Consider the following 26931-nt stretch of genomic DNA (forward strand, 5'->3'; position numbering starts at 1 on the left):
CATCTATACACAGAAAGTAGGGTTGCTCAAAGCCTAAGTTATCTGAATGACATCTTGGTCAGAAAAATATGTCTCATGAGTTTGATAAATATGAAACAATTTTCTAAAGCAAAATCATTATGAACTTCATTGATAAAACAACTTTTTATTTTGCTATTTTTCAAATTAGGTCCTGTTAGAAGTGAGTTTATCATGAACAGAGTAATTTTAAAAAGCCTCTGTTATGCCTGACCAGGAGGTAGTACAGTGAATAGAGCATTGGCTTGAGATGCAGAGGACCCAGGTGTGAAACCTTGAGGTCACCAGCTTGAGCACAGGCTCATCCAGCTTGAGCACAGGCTCACCAGCTTGAGCACAAAGTCATTTTCTTAAGTGTGGGATTATAGACATGACCCTATGGTTGCTGGCTTGAGCCAAGGTCACTGGCTTGAAGCCCAAGGTTGCTGGCTTGAGCAAGTGGTCACTGGCTCAGCTGGAGCCTCCTGGTCAAGGCACATATGAGAAAGCAATCAATGAACAACTAAGGTGCTGCAAGAAGTAACTGATGCTTCTCATCTCTCTTCTTTTCTGTCTGCCTGTCCCTATCTATCCCTCTCTCTATCTCTGTCTCTCAAAAAAGAGCCTCTGTTAGCTCACCAGCCAAGCTAACTAAAATATTATCTCCAACACAAAATGAAATAGTACTAAGCACCAAATACTATGTAGGAAAAAAAAGCAATAGAAAGAAGAGGTTTTTATACATAACACAGAGATACAGATAACAGGACAGCAAATCCAGGGGGACAGAGGGGAGGGCGTTAGGGGGAGGGGGACAAAAGGAGTATAAATAGAGACACAGTAGGGGGTGAGGGTGTTATATTCAGTGAGATGCTCGAATCCACGTTAAGAAAATAAATGATAATAAAAAAATATTAAAAAAAGGAAGAAGAGGTTCTTGCTTCCCATGTTGTAAGATTTGAACAATCAACCTGCAAGTTCTTATTAAGAAGCTGGAATGTATGAAAAATTAATATAAGATATAAATTTGTAGTTCAGGACCCTATAATCCACTTTGGGAAACAAATTTGGCACAAATAGAAAAATAAATAATAATTAGTTGTTATGAAGTATGAGAAATTTATCACAGAAAATAATAAAATTAGTATGGGCCAATATTATTGCAGAAGAATCAGTAGAAAATCTTAAGATAGTTTTGAAAGATTCCGAGGATTTTGGAAGTAATTGGATCTAGATGCAAATACCATAATAAAGCTTTGGGAAAAATATAAACCCAGTAAGAGGAAGTGCTGTCATGGGGTGGATAATTCCAGTTGCTACAGAGCATTTGATTAATTCTTTTCCAAGTTGACATTTAAGACTTCATGGTTGAACTGAAACTGGAACATACTGTCTGTGGGAGTGTCCTGTGAACAGTGTACATTCTATAACTCACCCATTTAAAGTATGATGATTCAACAAAACCATAAAAATAACATGATGTATGTGCCTTTGTGGTTATGGAAGCAAGAGGAGAAACATGATATAAATACTGAAATTTTAGGCGTTGTTCACATGGAAAAAAGGCTCACCATAGATAACATAGAAAGTTAAAGAACCACACACCAGTCCATACTTGCTATTTCTGATATTAGGAACATATCAAAGAAACACTGAAAAGTTAAGAAACTGACCCACATTTGGTATCTTTTTGACTTATAACAGAGGTAAAATTAGTGCAGTGAATAAAGGATTGCACATGTACATTTTCAATAATATGTACAGGGTCAACAAATAGTTATATGGAAAAATATAACCTTATTCCTACTTTATAATGCATGCAAAAATAAATTCCATAGAAACTTGATCTAAGTGCAAATAGTAACCACAGAGTTTTTTTTTAAAAAAGATGAATGGATATCTTTATGAAAGGCAAAAATTCTCAAACACACTGCACACATGTAGATGTAAATTCTAAACTTAAAAGAAAATATTAATGAATCTTAAACTATAAGTAATTTTGTTCCTTAAAAGTCAATGATAAAAAGTTCTATTTCCGGTAAAGGAAAAATATCTTACATTGAGCCCTACCAGACTTATAAACTTTGGAATTTATAATTACAAACTTTGAAAAATATAAAAACTGACTATATAAAGACAGTGAAGAATGACCCCAAACTGGCAAAATCAGAGTCAATTAAAGGAGAGTCAAAAGAAGGAAGGATAATAGATGAGATTTACATACATATGGTTTCTTGCCAGAGTGCATTGGCCAGTCCAGTGGGCAAAGGGCAGCTAAAAAGTCTAGCAGACAAATACCATATGATTTCACTTGTATGTGGAAGGTAAAGAACACAATAAATGAACAAATAAAATAGACATACACTTATAGAGAATAGACTGATGGATGCCAGAGGGAAGGAAGTTTAGGGGGCTGGGTGAAAAAGGTGAAGGGATTAAGAAATACTAATTGATAGTTACAAGCTAGTTCTTGGGGATGTAAGGTACATCATAGCAGGTATACTCAACAATATTGTAATAACTGTATGGTACCAGGTAGGTATGGAAATATCAAGGGGAACATTTTGTAAAGTATTGGTTGTCAAACCACAGATTGCTGTACATCTGAAACTAATAGAAAATAATATTGAATGCAAACTGTAATGGAAAAATTAAAAAAAATAGTTATAAAAAATATGTAGTAGAAAGCCACAGTCTTACTGGCTTTAGGCATCAGAGCATAAAGATTGGAGCTGCAACATAGCTGAAAAGCAAAGGGAAACATCTTGAACATGATAAGGATGTATATTTTTAGTTTCTGAGATAGTTATTAAACAGTAATGCAAAAGAAGGTAAAGATATCATTAAATTAAGTTCTTAAGTTAAAATTTATTTTAACTTTAAGAGGGAAGAAAGAGTATGGTAATAGATGAGGAGTGTTCGGAAAATTAAAAATGATCAAAATCAATTCAATTGTTTTTACCTTTTATAAAGAAAAAAGAGATAATTAGAGAAGTTATTTCATAAAGAAAAGGAGAACTAAATTTGTAGATTCTTGGAGAAAAAAATGAAACATAATTGATGAAAACTAACAGACATGTATTTTATAAACTAATATTTCTTATCTGTGTATGTTTGTATGTAGGTTCTACTTTTTTAAGGGATACGCTTTTGGTATTAATATAACTTAGAAATTAAGTATTATAAATTTAGATTTCTAATGTCAACCTAAATTTAAAAAAAATATTTTTTACATTTAAAACAGGTAAAACAATATATGAAATGTGCCGCTTATGACAGAGCAGAGTCATGTCAACTTCATCTCAGTTTGGTTATTTGGTAGACAGATTCTCTGTTTATTTACTTGTGTTGACAAATATTCTATATCTTTAACTTATCTTTTTCTTTCTTTTTTTGTATTTTTTTTATTTGTATTTTTTTTTATTTTTCTGAAGCTGGAAACGGGGAGGCAGTCAGACTCCCGCATGCGCCCCTCCGGGATCCACCCGGCACGCCCACCAGGGGGCTACTCTCCGCCCATCCGGAGCGTTGCTCTGTTGGGACTAGAGCCACTCCAGCACCTGGGCAGAGGCCAAGGAGCCATCCCCAGCGCCCGGGCCATCTTTTTGCTCCAATGGAGCCTCGGCTGCAGGAGGGGAAGCGAGAGACAGAGAGGAAGGAGAGGGGGAGGGGTGGAGAAGCAGACGGGCGCCTCTCCTGTGTGCCCTGGCCGGGAATCGAACCCGGGACCCCTGCATGCCAGGCTGACGCTCTACCACTGAGCCAACCAGCCAGGGCTTTTTTTTTGTATTTTTCTGAAGTTGGAAACTGGGAGGCAACCGGCATGCCCACCAGGGGGCGATGCTCTGCCCATCTGGGGCATTGCTCTGTTGCATCCAAAGCCATTCTAGCGCCTGAGGCAGTGGCCATGGAGCCATCCCCAGTGCCCAGGCCAACTTTGCTCCAATGGAGCCTTGGCTGCGGGAGGGGAAGAGAGAGACAGAGAGGAAGGAGAAGCAGATGGTCGCTTCTTCTGTGTGCCCTGGCTGGAAATTGAATCCTGGACTCCTGCACACCAGGCTGACGCTCTACCACTGAGCAAACCAGCCAGGGCCTTTCTTTAATTTATCTTGACACAAAAAGAAATAGTTTATAAACAGACCTGAGCAACAGTAGCAAAACCTAAAGGTAAAAAAATTAAAAATGTTAATTTTAGATAGATACATAGGAAAATACTTTGAAGAAACTAAAGTGGGAAATATCAGTTAACGTTTTATGTTAGAGTGATAAATTAGACTATTAATTATTTTAAAAATGCTCTATGCATGAATCCCATTAAATAACAAAACGTCAAATTGCATGTTGGAAATAAATAATTATTAAATAGGTGAATAGAATTGGTTAAGTATTGTTGTGGTAATAAAATGATGATGCAATTTTTCTTTTATAGTTTATTAATATGATGAATTGTTAATATAATGATTAAGAGATTTGAATGTTGAACCAGCCTTGCATACCCAGGATAAATCTTTCTTGGTCATTGGTCATGATGTATATACATTTTTCATTCAATTTGCTTATATTTTGTTGAGGATTTTTGCATCTATGGTCATGAGAGATATTGGCCTATAATTTTCTTTTCTAATACTGGCCTTATGGAATGAGTTAGGAATATTTCTTCTGCTTCTATTCTCTGAAAGATATTATAAAGATCTGGTATAATATTTTCCTTAAATGTTTGGTAAAATTCACCAGTTTTTAAATATTGGGAGTGTCTTCATGATTGATTCACTTTCTTCAAATAATGACTTATTTATACACTTCTTATGTAAATTTTTGCAGATTGTGACTTTCAAGGAATTGGTCCATTTCATTGTGATTATCAAATTTGTGGGATTAGAGGTGTTTATATTATTCCTTTATTATCCTTTTAATGTCCATGAGTCTTGTAGTGATGTTTCCTCTTTCAATGCTCTAAATTTCCCTATGAGAACTGATTTTACTGTATCCAACAAATATAGATAAACTGTGTTTTTGTTTTTATTTAGTTCAAAATATTTTAAAATGTCTCTTGAGACTCCTTTTTCAATTCTGTATTATTTAGAACTATGTAAATCCCCACATAATTTGGGATTTCCATCTGTCTTTCTATTATGAGAGCAGACATTGTATGACTTCTATTCTTTGAAATTTGTTGAAGTATGTTCTATGGCCCAGAATGTGGCTTATTTTGGTGAATATTTCATGTGAGCTTGAAAAGAATGTGTATTCTGCTGTTGTTAGATGAAGTAGTCTATAGATGTCAATTATATCCAGTAGATTGATGATGTTGAGTTCAACTAAAGTGTTTGCTGATTTTCTGATTGCCAGATCTGTTCATTAATGACGGGGGAGGTATTAAAGTCTCCAACTATGAACATGGATTCATCTATTTGTCCTTGCAGTTTTGTCAGTTCTGCCTCATGTAGTTGGATACTCTGTTGTTAGATACATATGCTCTAAGTATTTTTGTTCCATCAAAGACATTCTCCATTGCCGTTAGTGTTCTTTTTTTTATTTTTATTTTTACAGAGACAGAGAGAGGGATAAATAGGGACAGACAGACAGGAACAAAGAGAGATGAGAAGCATCAATCATCAGTTTTTTGTTGCGACACCTTAGTTGTTCATTGACTGCCCTCTCATATGCGCCTTGACCATGGGCCTTCAGCAGACCAAGTAACTCCCTGCTCGAGCCAGTGGCCTTGGGTCCAAGCTGGTGAGCTCTGCTCAAACCAGATGAGCCCGCACCCAAGCTGGCAACCTCGGAGTCTCAAACCTGGGTCCTCTGCATCCCAGTTCGACACTCTATCCACTGCGTCATCGCCTGGTCAGGCGCTGTTAGTGTTCTTTATCTTATCTCTAGCATTTCTTTTTGGTTCTTCTGTAGGATTTCTATCCCTCTGTTTATATTACTTATCTGTTTCTCCATGCTGGCAACTTTATCTATTAGAGCCCTTAGCATATTAATTATAGTTGTTTTAGATGCCTGATCTGATGTTTCCAATATCCCAGCTGTGTCTCTGGTTCTGATGACTGCTCTATCTCTTTAAATTGTGGGTTTTTTTTGCCTTTTGTATGCCTTATAATTTTTTCTTGATTATTGAACCTGATGTATCAGGTAAAAGGAACTGCTATCAACAGGCCTTTAACAACATTTTCCAGGACATTTCCAACTACTATATGTTCTGTAGTTCTATGATTAGGTTCAGTCTTTTAGTTAGCTTATGAATCTGGACTGAAACTTTACAAATGTTTCTCCAGTCCCCTCCCCCCTAGCTTTCAGGTAGAATGGTATGGCTGAAATGGTCTGAGGTCGAGTATTTCCCTTCTCCAGGTTGGAAAGGCTAACTATACCCCAGCAGGCTAGGCTCTGATTAACTAGTTACTCCGGATGGCAGGCCTTGTTAAGAAGAATAGAGTGCTCTGTAATATTTCGGAATTGTTTCTTTTTCCTCCCCAGTGAGAAGCCTCAAAAGATTTTTCTTCAATATTAATTGTGTAAACCTGGTTAATTGGACTTTGTACCTGTTTAAATGCGGGGAGGGGACAACTTCCAAGAAACTTACTTGCAGAACCACAATATTCAATATATTATAGAGAACTCACATATATCTATAAGAAAATAGATTAAAAACAGTTAAAAAAATAAGCTAAAATTATGAACAGATATCTCAGAAGAGAAAGCCCATCCCCACCCCAAAATACTATGTCAAATAATGATCATCTCACTGGAAATTAGGGAAAAGCAATGCAAACCACAATGAAATAGAATTTCATTTGTATCAGAGTGACGGCAATATTAGTTACATTGGAATTCATGCCTTGTGGAAAGTCATTTGTCAAAAACTTCTACATAGCTGGTTTCAACTGAAGAGGAAGAAGCCACTACAATGAATACTTAGGAGTATCCCCGTTTACCACAAAGCTGCTTCTTGGGTGTAACATTTAGGTGACTAACCCAAGACTAGGCTATTTTCTTTTTTCCTAAATGGCCAAGTCAAGGAAGTTTGTCATTCCCTGGATGACTGCTATCTTGAAACTATAGAAATATGACAGTCTTTAACACTGGCTAAACAAGTTTCATCTTATTTGTCCTTTATACTTCACCTAGCCCATAAAAACAAACCACCCAACACTGGATGTAGCACATAAACCTGTGAAACATCGATCACATTAAAAGCTACACAAGAAGGTTCTCATTTTTAATATTATTATCATCGTTGTCATCATCATCACCACCATTGTTCCTGACACCACCACAACAATCAGAATATTATGTACAGGTAAATGGGATTTTATTTGGGCAACTAAGTTTTTGAAACCTACCAAGTTACTATAGGGTATCTTCTAGCTTTTTGCTAATTAGTTGTTTTCTATAATTTAGATTTTTGTTTATGGACACTGTCAAGAAACATGCTATTGTTTTTGAGGTCTAAAGGCCTTGTTATGTGTCTAGGAATTTTTCAGAAAGTTAAGAAAAGAAGAATCAGTTTTCAGCAAAATTTTGCTTACTTTTTTATAACCACCATAAGAACATTACCACTTTTATTCTCTAGCAGTATCATTGAAACCATATTTTATAAGATAAAAAATGTTTTTATAGATATAGTTTAAAACTCTAAATGTTTTCATATATTTTTAGAATAATGTACTTTGCATTATATATTCTGAATTAGTAGCTAGTAAACTTCTTGGGGGTGGTTCTCAAAACTTCATAAATATTTAAATAATATCCCCTTCTAGGGTACTCTATTTTTTCTAGTTTCAGGGGAAAGTTGAAACAGGAGGCCATTCAACCCATTTGATCTGTAATTCCCTGCTTCTTATTCAAAACTTTCTCTTTAGTGATTTAAAGATACTATGAAAAAAATGTTCTATGACAAAAAATGGTTTATTTGTATAATATTTGGGGAATTTTGCACTGGAACCTAATGTTAATGCTCTTTACTATATAACAATTCAGGTGCATTTACTTCAAATGGTCTGTAACTGAAGGTCTAATAAATAAAAACTAGTTTGTTATTCTTTGCAGTTTAACTGCTAATGCAATATATCAGAATATGGTTGGAAGGAAATCTAATCTAGGAAACAATACATGGTTTGGACTGTGGGATAAGTTATGGTGAGATTGATGTTTTAAAATTGTGATAATGTACTTACTATTATTTGTATTAATATTATTATTAATTATATTTGATTATGCCAGAATAGCAGTGAGCCTTCACTTGAAGTAGATTCAGTCCAAAAGTGAGACAATTATATTTGGCAATTATATTTCAGTAACATATGTAGAGTTGGTTAAATTTATGGAAGATTAACTTTTAACTTACTCTCTTTGTTCAATGAAGGTTTATCCTGGAATGCAAATCCCTACATTAAAAAAAAACTATGACCAAAAATTAATTTAGTAAATGAAAGAGCAAATTGTTTCATGAATGGACACTTTTTGGTATTTAGAACATCATTTTAATGGTTTCAGCTATTATTCAAAATAATGATCAATTTCTAAAGTCCATGTATCACATTTACTAGAGGAAGGGTTGAATAAGTCATAAACTACTGTGATCTTTTAGATAGAAAAGAATCTCCTTAATTATTTATGACAGGAAGAACTCCATAATGAGGAGGGAAAAGCCATATTGGTGCTGTAGTCGACACTATGTTTTCCTTAAAAAATCTGCAAGGGCATTCCAGAGCATCTAAAAGGGCTTTCATAGAAAAACATTTTACAAGCTGTTGTGTAATGATTATTGTCATAGACACCATCTCAGTGACTTTAGAATCACCATTTAGGCTACGTAATGTTTGAGTCCCTCAAACTGATATATGTATGTCTCAGAAACACTAAACTACCAGTTTAAGTTACTACTGGCTAATCTAAAACAAATTTAAAACCTCACTATCACAGTGAACTTCTAGTCATCAAAAGAAACATATTCTCAGATATTAGTAAGATTAAAAATATTGTTATTAATTACTTTAATTGTATATTTCTTTTAAAGTACAATTAACTTACTCTAAGAAACACTGTGCCAGAGAGCCTTTCGCTCTTAGTAAGACATGAAACAATAGAACTCCAATATGAGAGCACACGTGCATTAGGGAGTTTCTTTGAAGAGATTATGGTTCTGAAACACATGAATTAACAAATCAGCAAAAGAGATATAAGGAAAAGGTAGGATTAAGAATGGAGAACAGAGCAGAGAGGAAATAAGACTGGTGGATTTTCACAATTGTGGCATGAAAATGTAAGGTTTTAAAAAAATTTTTTAAAAAGAAAGAAAAACAAAAAAGCCGCAAATTTCCTCTACCAAAAAATTAATTGGTCCTGCAGGCATTAGAACAAAAAAAAAAAGATATTCATATTAATAGGGGATATTTAATCTGCCACAAATATCCACTGATTACAAACTCTTCTGTTTTTTAGTTTTTGTTTAGGATGATACAGAATACAAAGAGATGAGGAAACAGCTAAGAATATTTTGAATTTGAAATCAGAAATATTTTTAATATTACAGCTCTTCTTACAAATGAGAAATTTCATGACATCATGTCTTTCAAAACAAGAAGATTAACTAGTGTCCAATCCTTATATAGATTAGACTGAGTAACATAAAACCTTACTGTGACCCTAGATCACTCTATGCTGCCAAGTCACTGTATTTTCTGATTCTTTTTCATCTAATTGAATAGTTTTGATCATGAAATTTACCTGCCAATTTATATTATACAAGTAATCCATGTTTACTATATAAAGATTATAAAAATATAAAGAAAAAATAAACAAAAAAGGAAAGAATCAACCTGTGATCTTTTTTTTAAACATTTTTTTAAATTTAATTAATTGTGCTTACATAGATTCTAGGGTCACCCTGAGGGGAATAGAGGAGGCATTAGGGGTAACCTGTGATCTTATAACATGGAATAACTACAGTTGACATCATTATATTTTCCTTCACATTTAATTAAAATTTATAAATGGTTATATTATTTATTCATTTATAAATCTATACGTGTTGGGACTATATTTAGAAAAATACAATCAGACCACACTTAATGTTATATAACCTGCTTTAGATAAATAAAAATAGCAAATCAATTTCTTCTTTGTAGCATGAGGACAAAAGCCATGTTTATTTTGTTCACAGCTGTAGCCTAGCAGCTAACATTATGCTTACATATTATTTCTCATGAGCATTAGGGTCTATCTATTTTGAGGCATTTGAGGCTTCTAAGTTTTCAGCTAATAGAAAGGTCTAATGCATAAATTATAAATCATGTTGTATGAGGTGGGGGAGAGACACGTAGATTAGAATGTCTGTCATCTGATTAGAGCCATTTCCCCCCTTTTATAGGTACGGCATATCTTCCCAGAGAAGATCTTGGCCACTATGTTTCACCATCCTTATTTTTCTTGGAGTGATGGCAATCTTGGGTGTAACGATTGGTCTCCTTGTTCATTTTCTGGCAGTCGGTTAGTATTAACTATTTTCAATTTTCCTCCTTGCTACCAAATCTCCTTTTACTTAGGAATTGTCAAGAAGCAACATAACATAAGTATTAAATTTCTTTGAGTAAAATTTCTTAATTGCTTGGTATTTTATTTTAATATAATATATTTTTTATTATTTGACAGCAAAGCTTATAATTTTTTATGAAGAAAGGAGGGATTGCTTTATGAATGCTGGGTAGTTACCATTTCTAGAATATTAATCCCCCTCCATTTCCCTCCTCTTTCTTTTCCCCTCCCATTGGTTATTTCTAACGCTGGGTTGAATGTTAATTTTGAGATAAAGATATGAAAGGACTTGAGGTCAATTTCTATTTAAAAATTCTTTGAGTATTTCTTTATTTCACAGGAAAGATTTACCATTACCAAGGTGATTTTCAAATTTCTGGTGTCACATATAATGATAGTTGTGAAAATGCAGCTTCACAAGCTAGCTCAAATCTGAGCAAAGATATTGAGACTAAGGTAAGTCAGGGATTTATTTTATTTATTTTATTATAAATTTGATTGAAATAGACATGATGACTCTTTTGTGTGTTCCTTCTGACAGATGTCTGATAAATTTCAAAATTCTAGCATATACAAAGAATATGTCAACTCTCAGGTCATCAAATTTCTGTAAGTACAAATTTATTCAGGATATTATGGAAAGAGAAGTAATATGTTACATTAGCTCTGGTTTTATATAATAACAATGTTAAAATAGAGAAAGAGAAGAAATAAGTAAGAAAAAACAGGAAGGAAGGAAGGAAGGAAGGAAGGAAGGAAGGAAGGAAGGAAGGAAGGAAGGAAGGAAAGGAGAAAGGAAAGAAAGGAGGAAAAGAAGAGTTCTACATAAATTTAACAAATTTCTGTTCCTGGTAGGAACTGTTCTGTACAAATCTGTAATCTTATATCTGAAGGGGAATTGCAAGATTGTTCATTGCTGTAAGGTGTAACTGACTTCTGTAATAAAAGATAATTGTAACTCTATGGAAAACAAGGAGTCCAATCTGATTGTTCTGTTAACTATATACTACCACCTTTTCTTCCATTCATATCCAGCTGGCATGTCTTTCCTTAAATCATCTAGGTTTGGTCTATTTAGTATTACCATAACTGAAGCAACTTTGGAACAAAGTAAACCATTTAAGATAGCGTTTGTTTAAATACTTGTATATCTTTGAAGTGTGCTGGAGGGTAGGGGAGGAGGGCAGAGAGGAGGGCATCCTGGAACACAGGGGATGTATGATGAAGAGAGCACTTGTATCTTGGTAATTGCCAAGATCTATTATGGGGAATTCTGAACTTCCAAAACAAAACAAAGAAAAAAAAAATACAGCTGGCCAAATGCCAACCATCTGAACAACTTACCTATAGACAAACTAAAGTCTTCTAAGGCTCTCCCATTGGCAATAATTATTTAAAAATACAGTTGTGGGTTTTTTGATAAATTGTGATTAATACAGTTTTTGGTTTGAGAGTTTTCCAAAGTGAATTAATTTCCTTTCCTGATTAATAAAAAGAATGTACTGAATGTATAAATAATGTAGATTCTTTTTACACTTTAGCATTCATTATCTTTTAAGACTTCTTATGGTACAGACCTAGTGGGATAGACATGTACAAGACACTAAAAAGGAGTGTAGTCCTGGCTCTTGAATAGATTTTAGAAGTTACATGTTGAATACTTCACAGTCCTACATTTAAGTTCTCATTTATCTCTTAAATCTAAAATTAAATTATTAGAAATTACCTGTAAAAGAACATGGTTTTCACTGTGTTATAATAAAAATCTCATGTTAATCATATATTGACCAGTACTTAGTTAGTTTCTCTTATGTGTTTAAGATATAGGGTACGGCAAAAGTAGGTTAACAGTTGTGAGTACATGAAAAACAGAGTTCATTCTTGTATTATTATTTATTAATTATTGTATTATTTTTCATGTGAACAACTGTAGACCTACTTTTGCCCCACCATGTATTCTGATTTCTAGTTTGTGGTTCACGTCTTATTTTGTGCACAATATCTCTGAACCAGTTAGAAGATTTTTGGGGACCCTTATACTTTAAACATACTGGAACAATTTCTGTGTATTGCTCTTTGACGTATGTGAGGAAGTATGTTAATTAAAATGTGGGAAATTCAATGTGGTCACAAAACATCTAAAAAAATTAAGAAGCAACACACTAGAACATTTCCGTTGTTTTTAGTCCTCTATCCAATGGTTCAAGTGTACAGTTGCAGCTGACATTCAAGTTTCCTCCAGCAAAGAGAGAGAGCATGAAGACTGAAATCAAAGCTATCTTACATCAGATGTTGAAAGACAACATGGCATCCTGGAATGCAGTTCCAGCTTCCATTAAACTTATGGGTATTTCACTCTTTTTCATTATTTTCTTTTACTTGGGTTTATGGACTATTAAAAAAAAATAGTAGTAGGAAAAAAATAAACCAAGAGTTTTGGGAATCTGTTTAGGAAAAAAATATGCTTCCCAAAGCCTGGCACTTTTACAATGAACTGGTAGTGGAAGGGGCAGTGTCACAGAATTTTAGTCTGAAGAGTGATTAAAATGAGGGTTAAACTGTGAGCATGTATATGAGTTTGGAAGGGTTTGTTGTTAATGTCCAGAAAGGGTGGTGAAGGATCTTAATTGAAGCATAATTCCTCCCTATCCTCTCTCTACTCTTGTCAAGATCTCATTACAGAAAACAGATCTAGAATTTTCTTGATCTCTCAGTGCAAAGACGAGTGATAAGAATAAAGTTGGGAATAGAAAGTTTCCATTGCTTCTTGAGAAAGAACAGGAGTAATAGTCTTGGAGAAAAAAATTATCTGGACTAATTCCCAAGAAAAGAAGGGAAGAAAATGATGGGTCTTTGCTCCAGTACAGAAAGTAAAGTTTGCAAAGACCTTTAAGGTCCTGCCAAGGTCTTTTGAAAAATACTTAGTGAATTTATTGGGGTGACATTGGTTAATAAAATTATATAGGTTTCAAGGTGCACAATGCCACAATACATCATCTGTATATTGCATTATGTGTTCACCACCCCATGTCAAGTCTTCCTTCATGATCATCTATCTCCCCTCTACCCTCCTACAATCCCCACACTGTTATTTGTGCCTATAAATTTATTTTCTTTGCTTAATATGTTCTTTCTTTTTACCCAGCCTCCCAACCCTCTCCTTTGACAGTTGTCAGTCTGAAACTATCACTTGTATTGTTAAGGGGTCTGTTAGGTGATAAGCATGTAGTTACAGAGTCCAGTTTTGTGGTTCTAACAGACTGGCAGTTTATCCCAGTGTCCTTAAAGGCTATAAAAGCTGACAGCTGCCAGTTACATTTTCTTTGACTCAGAATACACACCCTATCACAAATGGGCCCCCAATGAGAAGTGATTTTAAGGTAGAGCTTCTGAAAGGAGCAATACAATTCTCTGTGGGGAGCTGTTGGGAAATGGCTGCACCAGTGACTGCCCCAGTGTCCCAGGGATTCAGAGTCAGCATTTTCTGGTTCTCTTTCTTTAGTCCTTTGTTCTTCTCTTTCCCTCTAAAGTCTCTTCCTAATAGAAAAAAGACTTGAATTTAAGTTAAAACTTCAAAATTTGCTTGACCAGGCAATGGCGCAGTGGATAAAGCGTTGGACTGGGATGCAGAGGACCCAGGTTCAAGACCCCAAGGTCGCCAGCTTGAGCGTGGGCTCATCTGGTTTGAGCAAGGCTCACACCATCTTGAACCCAAGGTTGCTGGCTTGAGCAAGGGGTTACTCTGTCTGCTGTAGTCCCCTGGTCAAGGCACATATGAGAAAGCAATCAATAAACAACTTAGGTGTCGCAACAAAAAACTGATGATTGATGCTTCTTATCTCTTTCTGTTCCTGTCTGTCTGTCCCTATCTATCCCTCTCTCTGACTCTGTCTCTGAAAAAAAAATAAAAACCTTCAAAATTTTATAACTGTCTTAGTCATGAGATGATCTCAAAGCACAGTACAGATCAAATAAAATATCATTTTAATTGGATTAAAAAACTTTTTTTGTTGATTGGTTTTATTGAGATGAAGAAAGATAGAGAACAGAGGGAGAGAGACAGGAGCATTGATCTGTTTCTATATGTGCCCTGAGTGAGAATTGAATAGGCAACCTCTGTGCTTTAGGATGATGCTCTAACCAACTGAGTTATCTGGTCAGGGCTTAATTGGATTTTTTTTTACAATATAGAGAATTTTGAGTATTTTAGAGTAATGAGAATTATCATAGAGAAAGAAATTTAAAGATAATGCCTAGTCATTTTTTTTTTACCAAGAATGTCAGTTTTTTATCTCACTAAATATTTTATTACAACTGCTATAAAATTGAGAGCTTTGTTTTTTATTTCCATTTCCCTTTTCCTATACCAGGTAGAGATGTGGAAAGATGGTCAAAATATAACAAGAAGGAGTGAGTGGGACTGATAATACATGAAATAGTCTGGTTGTAATTGGGCTAGAAAATAGTCTTTATGTCCTTGGATCGAAGATAATTGTTTGGTAATATTTTTATCAATTTTATGTCATTTTAATTTCAGAAATCAGCAAGATTAGTGCTGAAATGCTTACTGACAACTGTAAGTTTAGAAATTTTCTTGTAAATTTTACACACTCTCAAATATTTCTTTTTCCTAAGAAAGATCTTGAAGTAGATTACATGGAAATCCATCATAGTCTTTCAGAATTATTGAATACAGTCATCCCTGGCCACATTGCAGTTTACTTTTTGCAGTCTCATTGTATCACAGATTTTAAAATTGTATATATCTAATTTTGTGTCACGGATTTTTTTCACTATATCACGGGATTTGCAGTATATAGGTATTTATATATATTTATTATTTTAATTATTTTTGTGGTAAAATAATTGTGGGAAAGGTTTATTAGAGCATGGGGAGGGTTTTTAAAGTCTTAAAAATATAAATAATAAAATAAATAGAAGGTTGCTATTTTGTGGATTTTTGCCTATCACAGGGGGCTCTGGAACTCAACCCCCATGATAGGTGAGGGACCGCTGTATACCAGATACACATCTGGAATTCCTTTTTGAAAAAAACAAACAACTAGCATATGAATTTTAACATTTGTAAGGAGTTGTCCAAAAGGATGAAATAAGAACTGACTCCAAAGCATGAGATTATGAGTTAGAATATCATTCCAAGTAAGTTAAAATAAGAAAGATTGAAGGAAAAAAAGATCAATTTAAGATAGTAAGAAAATCAAAAACTAGGCTATATCAAATACATTTATTACTAATAAAAACCAGTTCTGTACCTTGTAAATAAATTCTCTTTAGAATATCATGTTCCCCCCAAGAAATACCCTGCATTTATGGACCCAATAGATATATATGGAGTATATGTTGTCAACATGGGGCCTTACAAACAGTATTGCATCTGCTATGCAAGATGCAGACGTTAATGAGGCAAAGTCTTCACTTTAAAAAAGTTTGCAATTTAGTTGAGAAGGTGAGAATGACAACAAACAGATACAATAACAGTCAGTGATTGAAAGGTGCTTGAGACTGGAAAAGAGGGTAAGTAAAAGTCACCAACACCAAGATGGAGCGGGGTACCGTGATAGCAGCACACTCCAGCAAAGGAACAGCCTCACTTAGGAGGTGCGGCAATCACTAAAGAGTCTCAAGTAATGGTTGAAGATATATATCTTATCAAGCATAATCAAAGATGCCTGCTCTTGTATCAATAAACCCCTCTTCAGGTTGTGGGAGACAACTGGTCAATAGCATCAGAGCAGACAATCGAATAGTGAATGGGAAGAAAGCCCTGGCGGGGGCGTGGCCCTGGCAGGCCAGTATGCAATGGAACGGCCAGCACCGCTGTGGAGCCTCTCTGATCAGCCGCAGGTGGCTCTTATCTGCAGCTCACTGCTTTGAAATGTAAGTGTGAAAGCCTAAGTGCTGGCCTATTTTTGTTAGTCTGTGGAGGTTAACCTAAATGTGTGAACATTCACCAAGGCCGTACACGTTTACAATTACCCGCATGATTGAAGGAAAGTGGGGGCATTTAAATTTGTCAAAGAAAGCAAAGTGAATAGAAACAATTCTCATTTTCCAAATAGCTAATTTGACCTGACAGTTAAGTGCTTACTTCCATCATTTTATCTAATCATAACAATAATTCTGCACAGACATTATAATTATGTCCATTTAAAGATAAGAAAATTAGGATTCAGAAATAGTGATGTAATTTAGCCAAGATCATAGAGCCCTGAAATAACAGAAATTAAATGCAAACTCAGGTATGTCTGATCCAGTTACTAGGTACTTACTTTTCTTACCCTAGCTATAATCTAGTTTAAAATTTTTAAATGTGACACATTCAAGGTGTAAGACAGCATAGCATAGTAAATGTCTTAAATACAACACAAATAAGAGCTATGAAAATTTGATGACTAAAGAGAGCATATCTAACTGAGATATGCAGATATAAAATTTGATCTGGCCCAAACAGATATAAAATTGGGTTAATAGGGGTGGGTGGGTAGGAAAAAATAATATGTGTTTCAGTTTGAGAAAATAATCTTCAAAGGTGTTGAGATTAAAATAATATAAGTTATAGTATATGGATAGCAAGCAAAAAGAGTAATTTGAAGTAGAGCAGATTTTATGAAATAAATCATAAAAAATTTGTATTGATTGGTGACATCTCTCACTGACAAGATGCTTACTTACTGAAGAAGTGTCTTACAAAGCATGTCCATAAGATTTGTCTCTCTGATGCGATTTTCAAAAAGTTGTCCATGGACTATGGCCCACCTGGGAGGCTTGTTAAAAGCGTAGATCCAGGCCCTGGCTGGTTGGCTCAGCGGTGGAGCGTCGGCCTGGCGTGCGGGGGACCCGGGTTCGATTTCCGGCCAGGGCACATAGGAGAAGCACCCATTTGCTTCTCCACCCCCCTCCTTCCTCTCTGTCTCTCTCTTCCCTTCCCGCAGCCAAGGCTCCATTGGAGCAAAGATGGCCCGGGCGCTGGGGATGGCTCCTTGGCCTCTGCCCCAGGTGCTAGAGTGGCTCTGGTCGAGGCAGAGCAACGCCCTGGAGGGGCAGAGCATCGCCCCCTGGTGGGCAGAGCGTCGCCCCTTGTGGGCGTGCCGGGTGGATCCCGGTAGGGCGCATGCGGGAGTCTGTCTGACTGTCTCTCCCCGTTTCCAGCTTCAGAAAAGAAAAGAAAAAAAAAAAACACGCAGATCCTTAAACATCACACTTATCCTTATAGATATAAACCTCTGGTGGTGGAATCTGGGTTGAGTCTAAGGGAATAGAGTTTAACAAACACAGCTGTTAAACATGCAGAGTCACAGAAGATTTTAGAATGGCAGAAGGAGTGAAGAGTGTCACTGTTACACAAAGGTCTTGAAATCTTAAAAAAAAAAACAAAACCCACAAGCATCTGATCTTTTGAGGCAAGGTGAAAATAGTTAAACAGGATGTTAGGTCTTAAATTAAGAAACAGTTTCAGTGGGCAACTAGAGAGATGGAGCATAAAATCTAAATTAGAAGCCAAAAATGCATTGACTTGCAAAATAATAGTGTGATTGGGTAAGAACACGTGGCAATTTTTTACGTGTGCTGATGCCAGAGTCTCCATAATCCAGGCTGTGTGGAAATAAGAGTGATTCTGGACCCCACGCACTGAGGCTGCTAGGATGATTCCTACCCAGGTCGAATGTACAGAAACTGGATGGGCTGAAGTACAAGGAGCAGACGTCAGTGACTCTATTAGGAAAGACATCAGTGACTCTATCAGGAGGATACAGAAAGCTGACAGCTCTAACAGTCCTTAGCACTATTTTTATATGACTGCAGCATTTATAACATCCCCAAGTCAAAGACATTTTATTTTATTTTATTTTATTTTATTATTTACTCATTTTAGAGAGGAGAGACAGAGAGAGAGAGAGACAGAGAGAGAAGGGGGGAGGAGCTGGAAGCATCAACTCCCATATGTGCCTTGACCAGGCAAGCCCAGGGTTTTGAACTGGCGACCTCAGCATTTCCAGAAAGACATTTTTTAAAAAAATAAAAATTTAGTACACGGGGACAGGCTGTAGTCGAGTTTCATTCTTTTGCATGTGGCTTTCCAGTTTTCCCAACACCATTTGTTGAAGAGGCTTTCTTTTCTCCATTGTGTGTTGTTGGCCCCTTTATCAAAGATTATTTGACCATATATATGTGGTTTTATTTCTGGGCTTTCTATTCTGTTCCATTGGTCTGAGTGTCTATTTTTCTGCCAATACCATGCTGTTTTGATTATCGTGGCCCTATAATATAGTTTAAAGTCAGGTATTGTAATGCCCCCAGCTTCATTCTTTTTCCTTAGGATTGTTTTGGCTATTCGGGGTTTTTTATAGTTCCATATAAATCTGATGATTTTTTGTTCCATTTCTTTAAAAAATCTCATAGGAATTTTGATGGGAATTGCATTAAATTTATATATTGCTTTGGGTAATATGGCCATTTTAATTATATTTATTCTTCCTATCCAAGAACAAGGAATATTCTTCCATCTCATTGTGTCTTTTTCTATTTCTCTTAATAATGCCTTGTAGTTTTCGTTATATAGGTCCTTTACATTCTTTGTTATGTTTATTCCTAGGTATTTTATTTTTTTGTTGCAATCATGAAGGGGATTATTTTTTTGAGTTCGTTTTCTAATATTTCATTGTTGGCATATAGAAAGGCTATGGACTTTTGTATGTTAATTTTGTATCCTGCGACCTTACTGTATTGGTTTATTGTTTCTAATAATCTTTTTGTGGAGTCCTTCGGGTTTTCGATGTATAGGATCATATCATCAGCAAAAAGTGATACCTTTACTTCTTCTTTTCCGATATGGATGCCTTTTATTTCTTTGTCTTGTCTGATTGCTCTGGCCAGAACTTCTAGCACCACGTTAAATAAGAGTGGAGAGAGTGGACAACCCTGTCTTGTTCCTGATTTAAGGTAGAAAGTCCTCAGTTTTATGCCGTTTAATATGATGTTGGCTGATGGTTTATCATATATGGCCTTTATCATGTTGAGATATTTTCCTTCTATACCCATTTTGTTGAGAGTCTTAAACATAAAATTGTGTTGTATTTTATCAAAAGCCTTTTCTGCATCTATTGATAAGATCATGTGGCTTTTGTTCTTTGTTTTGTTGATATGGTGTATTACGTTAACCGTTTTACGTATGTTGAACCATCCTTGAGATTCTGGGATGAATCCCACTTGATCATGATGTATTATTTTTTTTAATATGTTGTTGTATTCGATTTGCCAGTATTTTGTTTAGTATTTTAGCATCTGTATTCATTAGGGATATTGGTCTGTAGTTTTCTTTCTTTGTGCCATCCTTGCCTGGTTTTGGTATGAGGGTTATGTTGGCCTCATAAAATGTGTTTGGAAGTATTGCTTCTTCTTCAATTTTTTGGAAGACTTTGAGTAGAATAGGAACCAAGTCTTCTTTGAATGTTTGATAGAATTCACTAGTATAACCGTCTGGGCCTGGACTTTTATTTTTGGGGAGGTTTTTAATAGTTTTTTCTATTTCCTCCCTGCTGATTGGTCTGTTTAGGCTTTCTGCTTCTTCATGACTCAGTCTAGGAAGGTTGTATTGTTCTAGGAATTTATCCATTTCTTCTAGATTGTTGTATTTGGTGGCATATAATATAATGACAAAATAACCTATACATGTTTTCTTTGAATATATGTACCCTGATTTATTAATGTCATCCCATTACCATTAATAAAAATTTATTAAAAAATAAATAAATAAAAATTTAAGTGCATTACAGCGTTATTTGGGAACACCTTAAAGTTATGATATGACCACTATGCACACTGTTGTGGCACAGAAACTGAATGGATTTTAATGGAATTGTGTCTTCCAGGAGAAATAATTCAGAAGATTGGACTGTCAACTTTGGAACTGTAGTAAATAAACCGTATATGACACGGAAAGTCCAAAACATTATTTCTCATGAGAATTACAGCATTGCTGGGATTCACAATGACATTGCCCTTGTGCAGCTTGCTGAAGGAGTCACTTTTTCAAAGTACATCCGTAGAATTTGTCTTCCTGAAGCCAAAATGAAGCTCTCAGAAAACGACAGTGTTGTAGTTACAGGATGGGGAACACTTTATATGAATGGTAAGTTGTTCTGTAAAAACATAATAGCTTCAAGGGAATAACAATTATTATTATATTAATTATATAATTTATATTAATTATATAATAAAATATAGTTATAACAATAATAATAATTATTATTATTTTAAGTGAGAGAAGGGGAGATAATGAGACAGACTCCCACATGCACCCTGACCAGGACCCACCCAGCAACCCCTGTCTGGGGCCAATGCTCAATTAATCAAGCTACTTTTAGTGCTTGAGGCTGATGCTGGGGCCAGTGGAACCATTGGCTGTGAGAGGGAAAGAGGGAGAAAAGGGGGAAAGGAAGGGGAAAAGAAGCAGATGGTCGTTTCTTATGTGTGCCTTGACTGGGATTCGAACCCCGGATGTCCATATAACGGGCTGATGCTTTATCCACTGAGCAACCAGCCAGGGCCGGGAATAATTATTTACATGCTCAATCACTCTCTCATGAAATTAACTAATCAAGAAATATACCAAAAAGAAAACTAAGTGCTGGAACCAAAAGCATGGCATTGTCTTTAATTCTAAAATATCTCTGGAAATAAGTCTTGGAAAAATTAAAATTGTGTGAAGCAGCCAGCTGTATTAAACACCAGAAAGAGACCAATCTAGCCTGGTAGTGGCCTGGTTCCTGGTGACCAAAAGAATCTGCTTTATTTTATAGATATTTATCTCAACAAACAAACTTTAGATATCCTTAATCTGCACAGAATTTGTTGCCTTTAGGTCCCCTTCCACACATCCTTCAAGAGGCCTTTGTGAAGATTATCGATAATAAAGTTTGCAATGCTCCACATGCATTATCTGGCTTTGTGACTGATAAAATGCTATGTGCTGGATTTATGTCAGGAAAAACTGATGCCTGTCAGGTACGTCTAGATACATCATCAAATTATTTCTCCCAAAGTATTAACTAAATGGCAATTCTTATTAACGAAAAAGATTTTCCTGTGGTAATGATTTCCACAGAGTACCTTCTTATTTCAATCCATATAACAACAGACCTATATATACCAGACAACAGATTAGGTGCTGGGAATACAGTGGTGAGCACAGTCCCTGCTATCATGGAGTTTTCAGTCTGAGAACTCACACAAATGATAATGCCTATAAGTTAATAAAATAGGTCTGGCCCTATTTTCTAGGCAAACTGCAGATCTGCAATGCTGTCCCTTTCTCATCCAGAGATGCAGCAGAAGCTTTAACATGTGCACATGTCACCCATGCCTCAGAGGCTTTGTCATGGAGCTGCTGGGTCACTTTCTCCAGAGTTAAGACTGAACTCATCATATAAAGTCACTTTCTAGTCTGCCCAATCCAATGTTTGGCAGCTGTAGACAATATATTCTGGTTTGAAGTTTCCCTGGGTTTTGAATACACCCAAGGGTTTCAGAGTTTCTAAACCTAAAGGAGGTGGATTGTTTTCAATGTCCAAGGGCTACTGATAACTCCAGAAAGGATGTAAAAGGAAATTCTTGGACAAGATAAGAAACATTTTCCCCCTTATTTTCTTCCAGAATGATTCTGGTGGACCACTAGCTTACCCTGACTCAAGAAATATCTGGCACCTTGTTGGAATAGTAAGTTGGGGTGATGGATGTGCTAAAGAGAATAAGCCAGGTGTCTATACTCGAGTGACTGCTTATCGTGACTGGATTGCCTCCAAGACTGGACTCTGACAGAAAAGTAACTGTGGAATGGAACATACAGACAACGGCGGGAAATTCTTATGTGTTGCTTCAAAATATTTTTCTTTTGATTGTTTGTATATCAATCATTTTCTTATATACAAATACATAAAGGTCTTTATCAATATTTTATCATATCCAAACACTATCCATCTATTTACTTACTTAATAGCAGAAATAGAAAACAGTAAGAAAAAAATAGATGGCCAGAATATTTTTATAAATTGCCTGGTTCTGATTTATCCTACCATTATATTCAAAATTGATCTTCATTTATTTTTTAGAATTAAAATAAACTATATATATATATTTTAGTATGAGAATATATATAAGCTGCATCTGCCAAATTAGCTATTTTTCATTCTATAAATTATAGTTGCATTTTGTTAAACTGGACATATAATATATTCATTTTTATTTCTATATGAGATATTTTGATAACCTCATAAAATCACAATATCTTTGAGTGGAGAAGGAATTTCAGAGGTTCAGCTAGACCAAGACTCTCAATTTATAGATTGAGAAACAAAAGATGAGAAAGGAAAAATTATTTACTGAAAATCAATCTTCAGCTTCTCTGATAAGTTGCAACCCTCACATGAATTTACCCTCATAGAGTTTAGATCCAAAATTATTCATGGATTTTAAAATTATTTTTAAGTTGCAAATGTTTACATAACATTTTCTTCATGTCCTTCTTCTGTAATTTGTTTGCCTTCACTTACAGCAAAATAATGAGGTTCCCAAGGGCAGGACACTGTGTGGAGCCAAGTTTGTAGCTCTAATCTTTGGGAATAATTTCCTAATAGATAAAAAGTAGCCCCACAATTTTAAAGTAGCTAAAATAAAGTACAATTGCTTCTTCCTTCAATTGTTTGTAATATTACATTTTAATGACAAGGTATGACCCAAATGACATACATAATAATGTCAAGCCTATTCACAACCAGGTGTGACAAGATAGCATTTTTTTCTCTGGACTCCCTTCTCAGGCAGGGCACACATATTTATTGAACACCTAGTGTGTTCCAGTAACTGTCAAATACAGACACAGTATCTTTCAAGGATGCTGCATTTAGTGGATAAAGATAGTAAACATAAATGAGGTCATTTTGTATTATGATAAATGTTATGAAGGAAATAAAAAGTAATGTGACAGAAAATAATGGGGCAGATGAAGAGAACTTGAGACTGGGCAGTCTGAATTACTTCTCGGAGAAGAGCATTTGAGCTGGACCTAAATCAGGGGTCCCCAAACTTTTTTCACAGGGGGCCAGTTCACTGTGCCTCAGACCGTTGGAGGGCCGGACTATAAAAAAAACTATGAACAAATCCCTATGCACACTGCACATATCTTATTTTAAAGTAAAAAGACAAAACTGAAATAAATACAATATTTAAAATAAAGAACAAGTAAATTTAAATCAACAAACTGACCAGTATTTCAATGGGAACTATGCTCCTCTCACTGACCACCAATGAAAGAGGTGCCCCTTCCAGAAGTGCGGCGGGGGCCGGATAAATGGCCTCAGGGGGCCGCATGCGGCCCACGGGCCGTAGTTTGGGGACCCCTGACCTAAATGATGAAGAGGCAAACATACAAAACATCTGAGAGAAGAGAAATCCAAAGGGAACAAGTATAACATCCTCAAGATAGAAACAAATGAGGTGAATGTGTGGGCAGAAACAATTTTGCTGTCATCAGCTGTTCCTGCTCAATCTTTTTTGGAGATCCTCTACATCAGTGGTCCCCAACCCCTGGGGCCGCGGATCGCTACCGGTCCGTGGGCAATTTTGTAGTTCAATTACTTTTTTTTTTTTTTCATTTTCTGAAGCTGGAAACAGAGAGAGACAGTCAGACAGACTCCCACATGCGCCCGACCGGGATCCACCCGGCACGCCCACCAGGGTCGATGCTCTGCCCACCAGGGGGCGATGCTCTGCCCATCCTGGGCGTCGCCATGTTGCGACCAGAGCCACTCTAGCGCCTGAGGCAGAGGCCACAGAGCCATCCCCAGCGCCCGGGCCATCTTTGCTCCAGTGGAGCCTTGGCTGCGGGAGGGGAAGAGAGAGACAGAGAGGGAAAGCGCGGCGGAGGGGTGGAGAAGCAAATGGGCACTTCTCCTGTGTGCCCTGGCCGGGAATCGAACCCGGGTCCTCCGCACGCTAGGCCGACGCTCTACCGCTGAGCCAACCGTCCAGGGCCCGTGGGCAATTTTGTACCAGTCCGCAGAGAAAGAATAAATAACTTACATTATTTCCATTTTATTTATATTTAAGTCTGAGTGATGTTTTATTTTTAAAAAATGACCAGATTCCCTCTGTTACATCTGTCTAAGACTCACTCTTGATGCTTGTCTTGGTCAAGTGATACATTTATCCATCCCACCCTAAAGGCCGGTCCATGAAAATATTTTCTGACATTAAACTGGTCCGTGGCCCCAAAAAGGTTGGGGACCACTGCTCTACATCCTTCCAAACTGTCAATGTTGGAGTGCCCCGGGGCTCAGTCTTCAGATCTCTCTCCTTCTCTACTTACACTTACCCTATGATCTGATCCAGTCTAATACTTTCAGTTCCATCTATTTTCTGACAATTCCCAAATGCTTTATCTCTGGCTCTTGACTTCTCCTTGGACCTCCAGTTGCATAGAGCTAAAATTTCTTCCTGAATTCAATTTACACGAGTATAATAAAACAGAATTTTTCATCTTTCCTCAGTCTTTCACAACGTAAAATATTAGTCCTGAAGTCATTGGGTATCATTATTTGAAATACTATTTTTTCTTATTTTCATTATTAGAATTTGTGTAGGAATAACAACTGGACTGGGAAAGCTTTATCCTTATCTCTGGAAATTTCTGGATTCTTGGCTTTGACTCTTGGCCTAGATGAGGCCATTAGGATTTTTGTGAAGTTTAAATTCTGAAACTTTCATGGCGATTCTTGGGCCAGTTTGTTTACTGATCAAGATTCTGTTGGAAACTTCTGCATAGAGCTCTTTTGGAGTTAATAGATTTTAGTGGTTCAGTCTGGAAACAAAATGTGCACGTATCTGAATAAGGACAGTGGGGAACTTGCACCTGTATATGTTTTGGTCTCACAATGCTTGTCTGTACTCTCTTGGTGTATTGTATTCTTTGCTTTCAAATAAAAGTTTTATGTAATTATTCCCTATGAAATCTTACAGTTTTTTCAAATATCCAGACTTGTGAAATATCTTCAGTTTTAATATTTAAAAATGCAGCAGTGGTGCGCTGAAGCTGACTTGTACCATTGTACAAGCTAAATATTAAAACTTCAGGGATTGTGTTAACCAGTTGTGAAACACACCGTAGTTGAGAATTAAGGATACTAAATACTCCAAACTCATCATATTCTAATTATTTACTACATATAATTAGTATTTATGGTCTTGAGGTTATTTACAGCTATTGTATCTGTATAGTAAAGATAAATAAAATAGAATGCTATTGCTCATGTCTTCCCAAATCCATTCTTAACAATATCATGTGGGTAGCTTGAAATTGATTGTAGTGGAAATCGGGCAGTGCTACAATTACCTCCTATCCCCTAGTCCTGGGACCAGGTTGTTAAATACTTACCAGCACACCACTGAATATAAGTATTCCTCATTTATGCTTTTAAAAGAAATCTTCACCAAATAATGTACTGAAGCACCGTTCTTTATTTTATGACATTACAAATTAGCTTTTTGCTTATTAGGCCAGATATTTTTGTTAAACGACTCAACTACTGTCTGCCAGTGACTGACGTCAAAAAGATTTGTTACTGGTTTTCATTTTTTATAATTTCAATACAAGCAGAAGTTTCAGAAGTAGCTATTTTTGAAACATGTAGCCATGATGTGTTAAGGATATTTCCGATTTGCAGTTTTCAGTGGTTATTTAAAAGATTCCAGAAAGAACAATTCTATGTTATCTTAATATGTTGTGTTCTCTATTATGCTTAATTCTGAAAATAAAATAATTATATCATGATTTCTTTTGTTGTTTCTTAAAATTAAATTATTTTCATTTAAAATGCGTCAGAGTTCCTAGGGCCCTTCTTTTGCTTCTGTAACTGGTTTCCTGAGCCCATTTCTTCTAGGGCCCAATTCTACCTCTGTGACTTTCTAAATAAACTGTCTCTTACAAAAATAAATAAATAAACAAAAATAAAATTTGTCATCATTGACGCTCATGGTTGAGTCAAACAAAACTTTGTTTTTACTAAATATGAGTACATTCTATAAGAATTATATTAAATAACTATCTCTGGCTTTATAAACCTATATTAATGGTTTTTAATTCAGGTTTGTCTTATTTACCAAAAAAAAATCAACAATATAAAAATCACTAGCTAGAGTAATGAGAGATTGTCTCCACATTTTCTTCCTAGTCATTTGATGAAAGATAAAGTGTTAGAGGAATTAATTTAAGCCATTATCAGAGCAGAGTTGAAGTTGTAGTAATCAGGGATTATTAGTCAAGGATCACCTCTGTCTTTTGCTTCAAATCCTATTACACTCCTGGTCTCAACACCTTTTGAG

General features: G+C 35.8%; 1 protein-coding gene and 1 long non-coding RNA gene across 2 annotated transcripts; one reads left to right on the forward strand and one right to left on the reverse strand.

Moving 5' to 3' along the window:
• Positions 1-7145: 7145 nt before the first annotated feature.
• LOC136338610 (transmembrane protease serine 11B-like) lies at positions 7146-22423 on the forward strand. Its single transcript, XM_066281154.1, has 10 exons — positions 7146-7300; positions 10373-10491; positions 10877-10992; positions 11078-11145; positions 12723-12883; positions 15074-15112; positions 16257-16434; positions 20427-20686; positions 21419-21561; positions 22210-22423. Exons 1-10 carry the CDS (start codon positions 7293-7295, stop codon positions 22369-22371), a joined length of 1254 nt encoding a protein of 417 aa, XP_066137251.1. The 5' UTR covers positions 7146-7292; the 3' UTR covers positions 22372-22423.
• Positions 22424-23224: 801 nt separating this feature from the next.
• Positions 23225-26235, reverse strand: LOC136338611 (uncharacterized). Its single transcript, XR_010731984.1, has 2 exons — positions 23957-26235; positions 23225-23617 (listed from the first exon to the last, which is right to left on the reverse strand). It is a non-coding gene; the product is annotated as an uncharacterized lncRNA (long non-coding RNA).
• Positions 26236-26931: the final 696 nt, after the last annotated feature.

Source organism: Saccopteryx bilineata, chromosome 5, assembly GCF_036850765.1.
Source record: "Saccopteryx bilineata isolate mSacBil1 chromosome 5, mSacBil1_pri_phased_curated, whole genome shotgun sequence".
NCBI classification, from domain to species: domain Eukaryota; kingdom Metazoa; phylum Chordata; class Mammalia; order Chiroptera; family Emballonuridae; genus Saccopteryx; species Saccopteryx bilineata.

Excerpts from the sequence above, each read along its gene's own strand:
- LOC136338610 (XM_066281154.1), top strand. Across the intron at positions 16,435-20,426 it reads GCAGCTCACTGCTTTGAAAT|GAGAAATAATTCAGAAGATT; the intron begins GTAAGTGTGAAA and ends TGTGTCTTCCAG. Across the intron at positions 21,562-22,209 it reads GAAAAACTGATGCCTGTCAG|AATGATTCTGGTGGACCACT; the intron begins GTACGTCTAGAT and ends ATTTTCTTCCAG.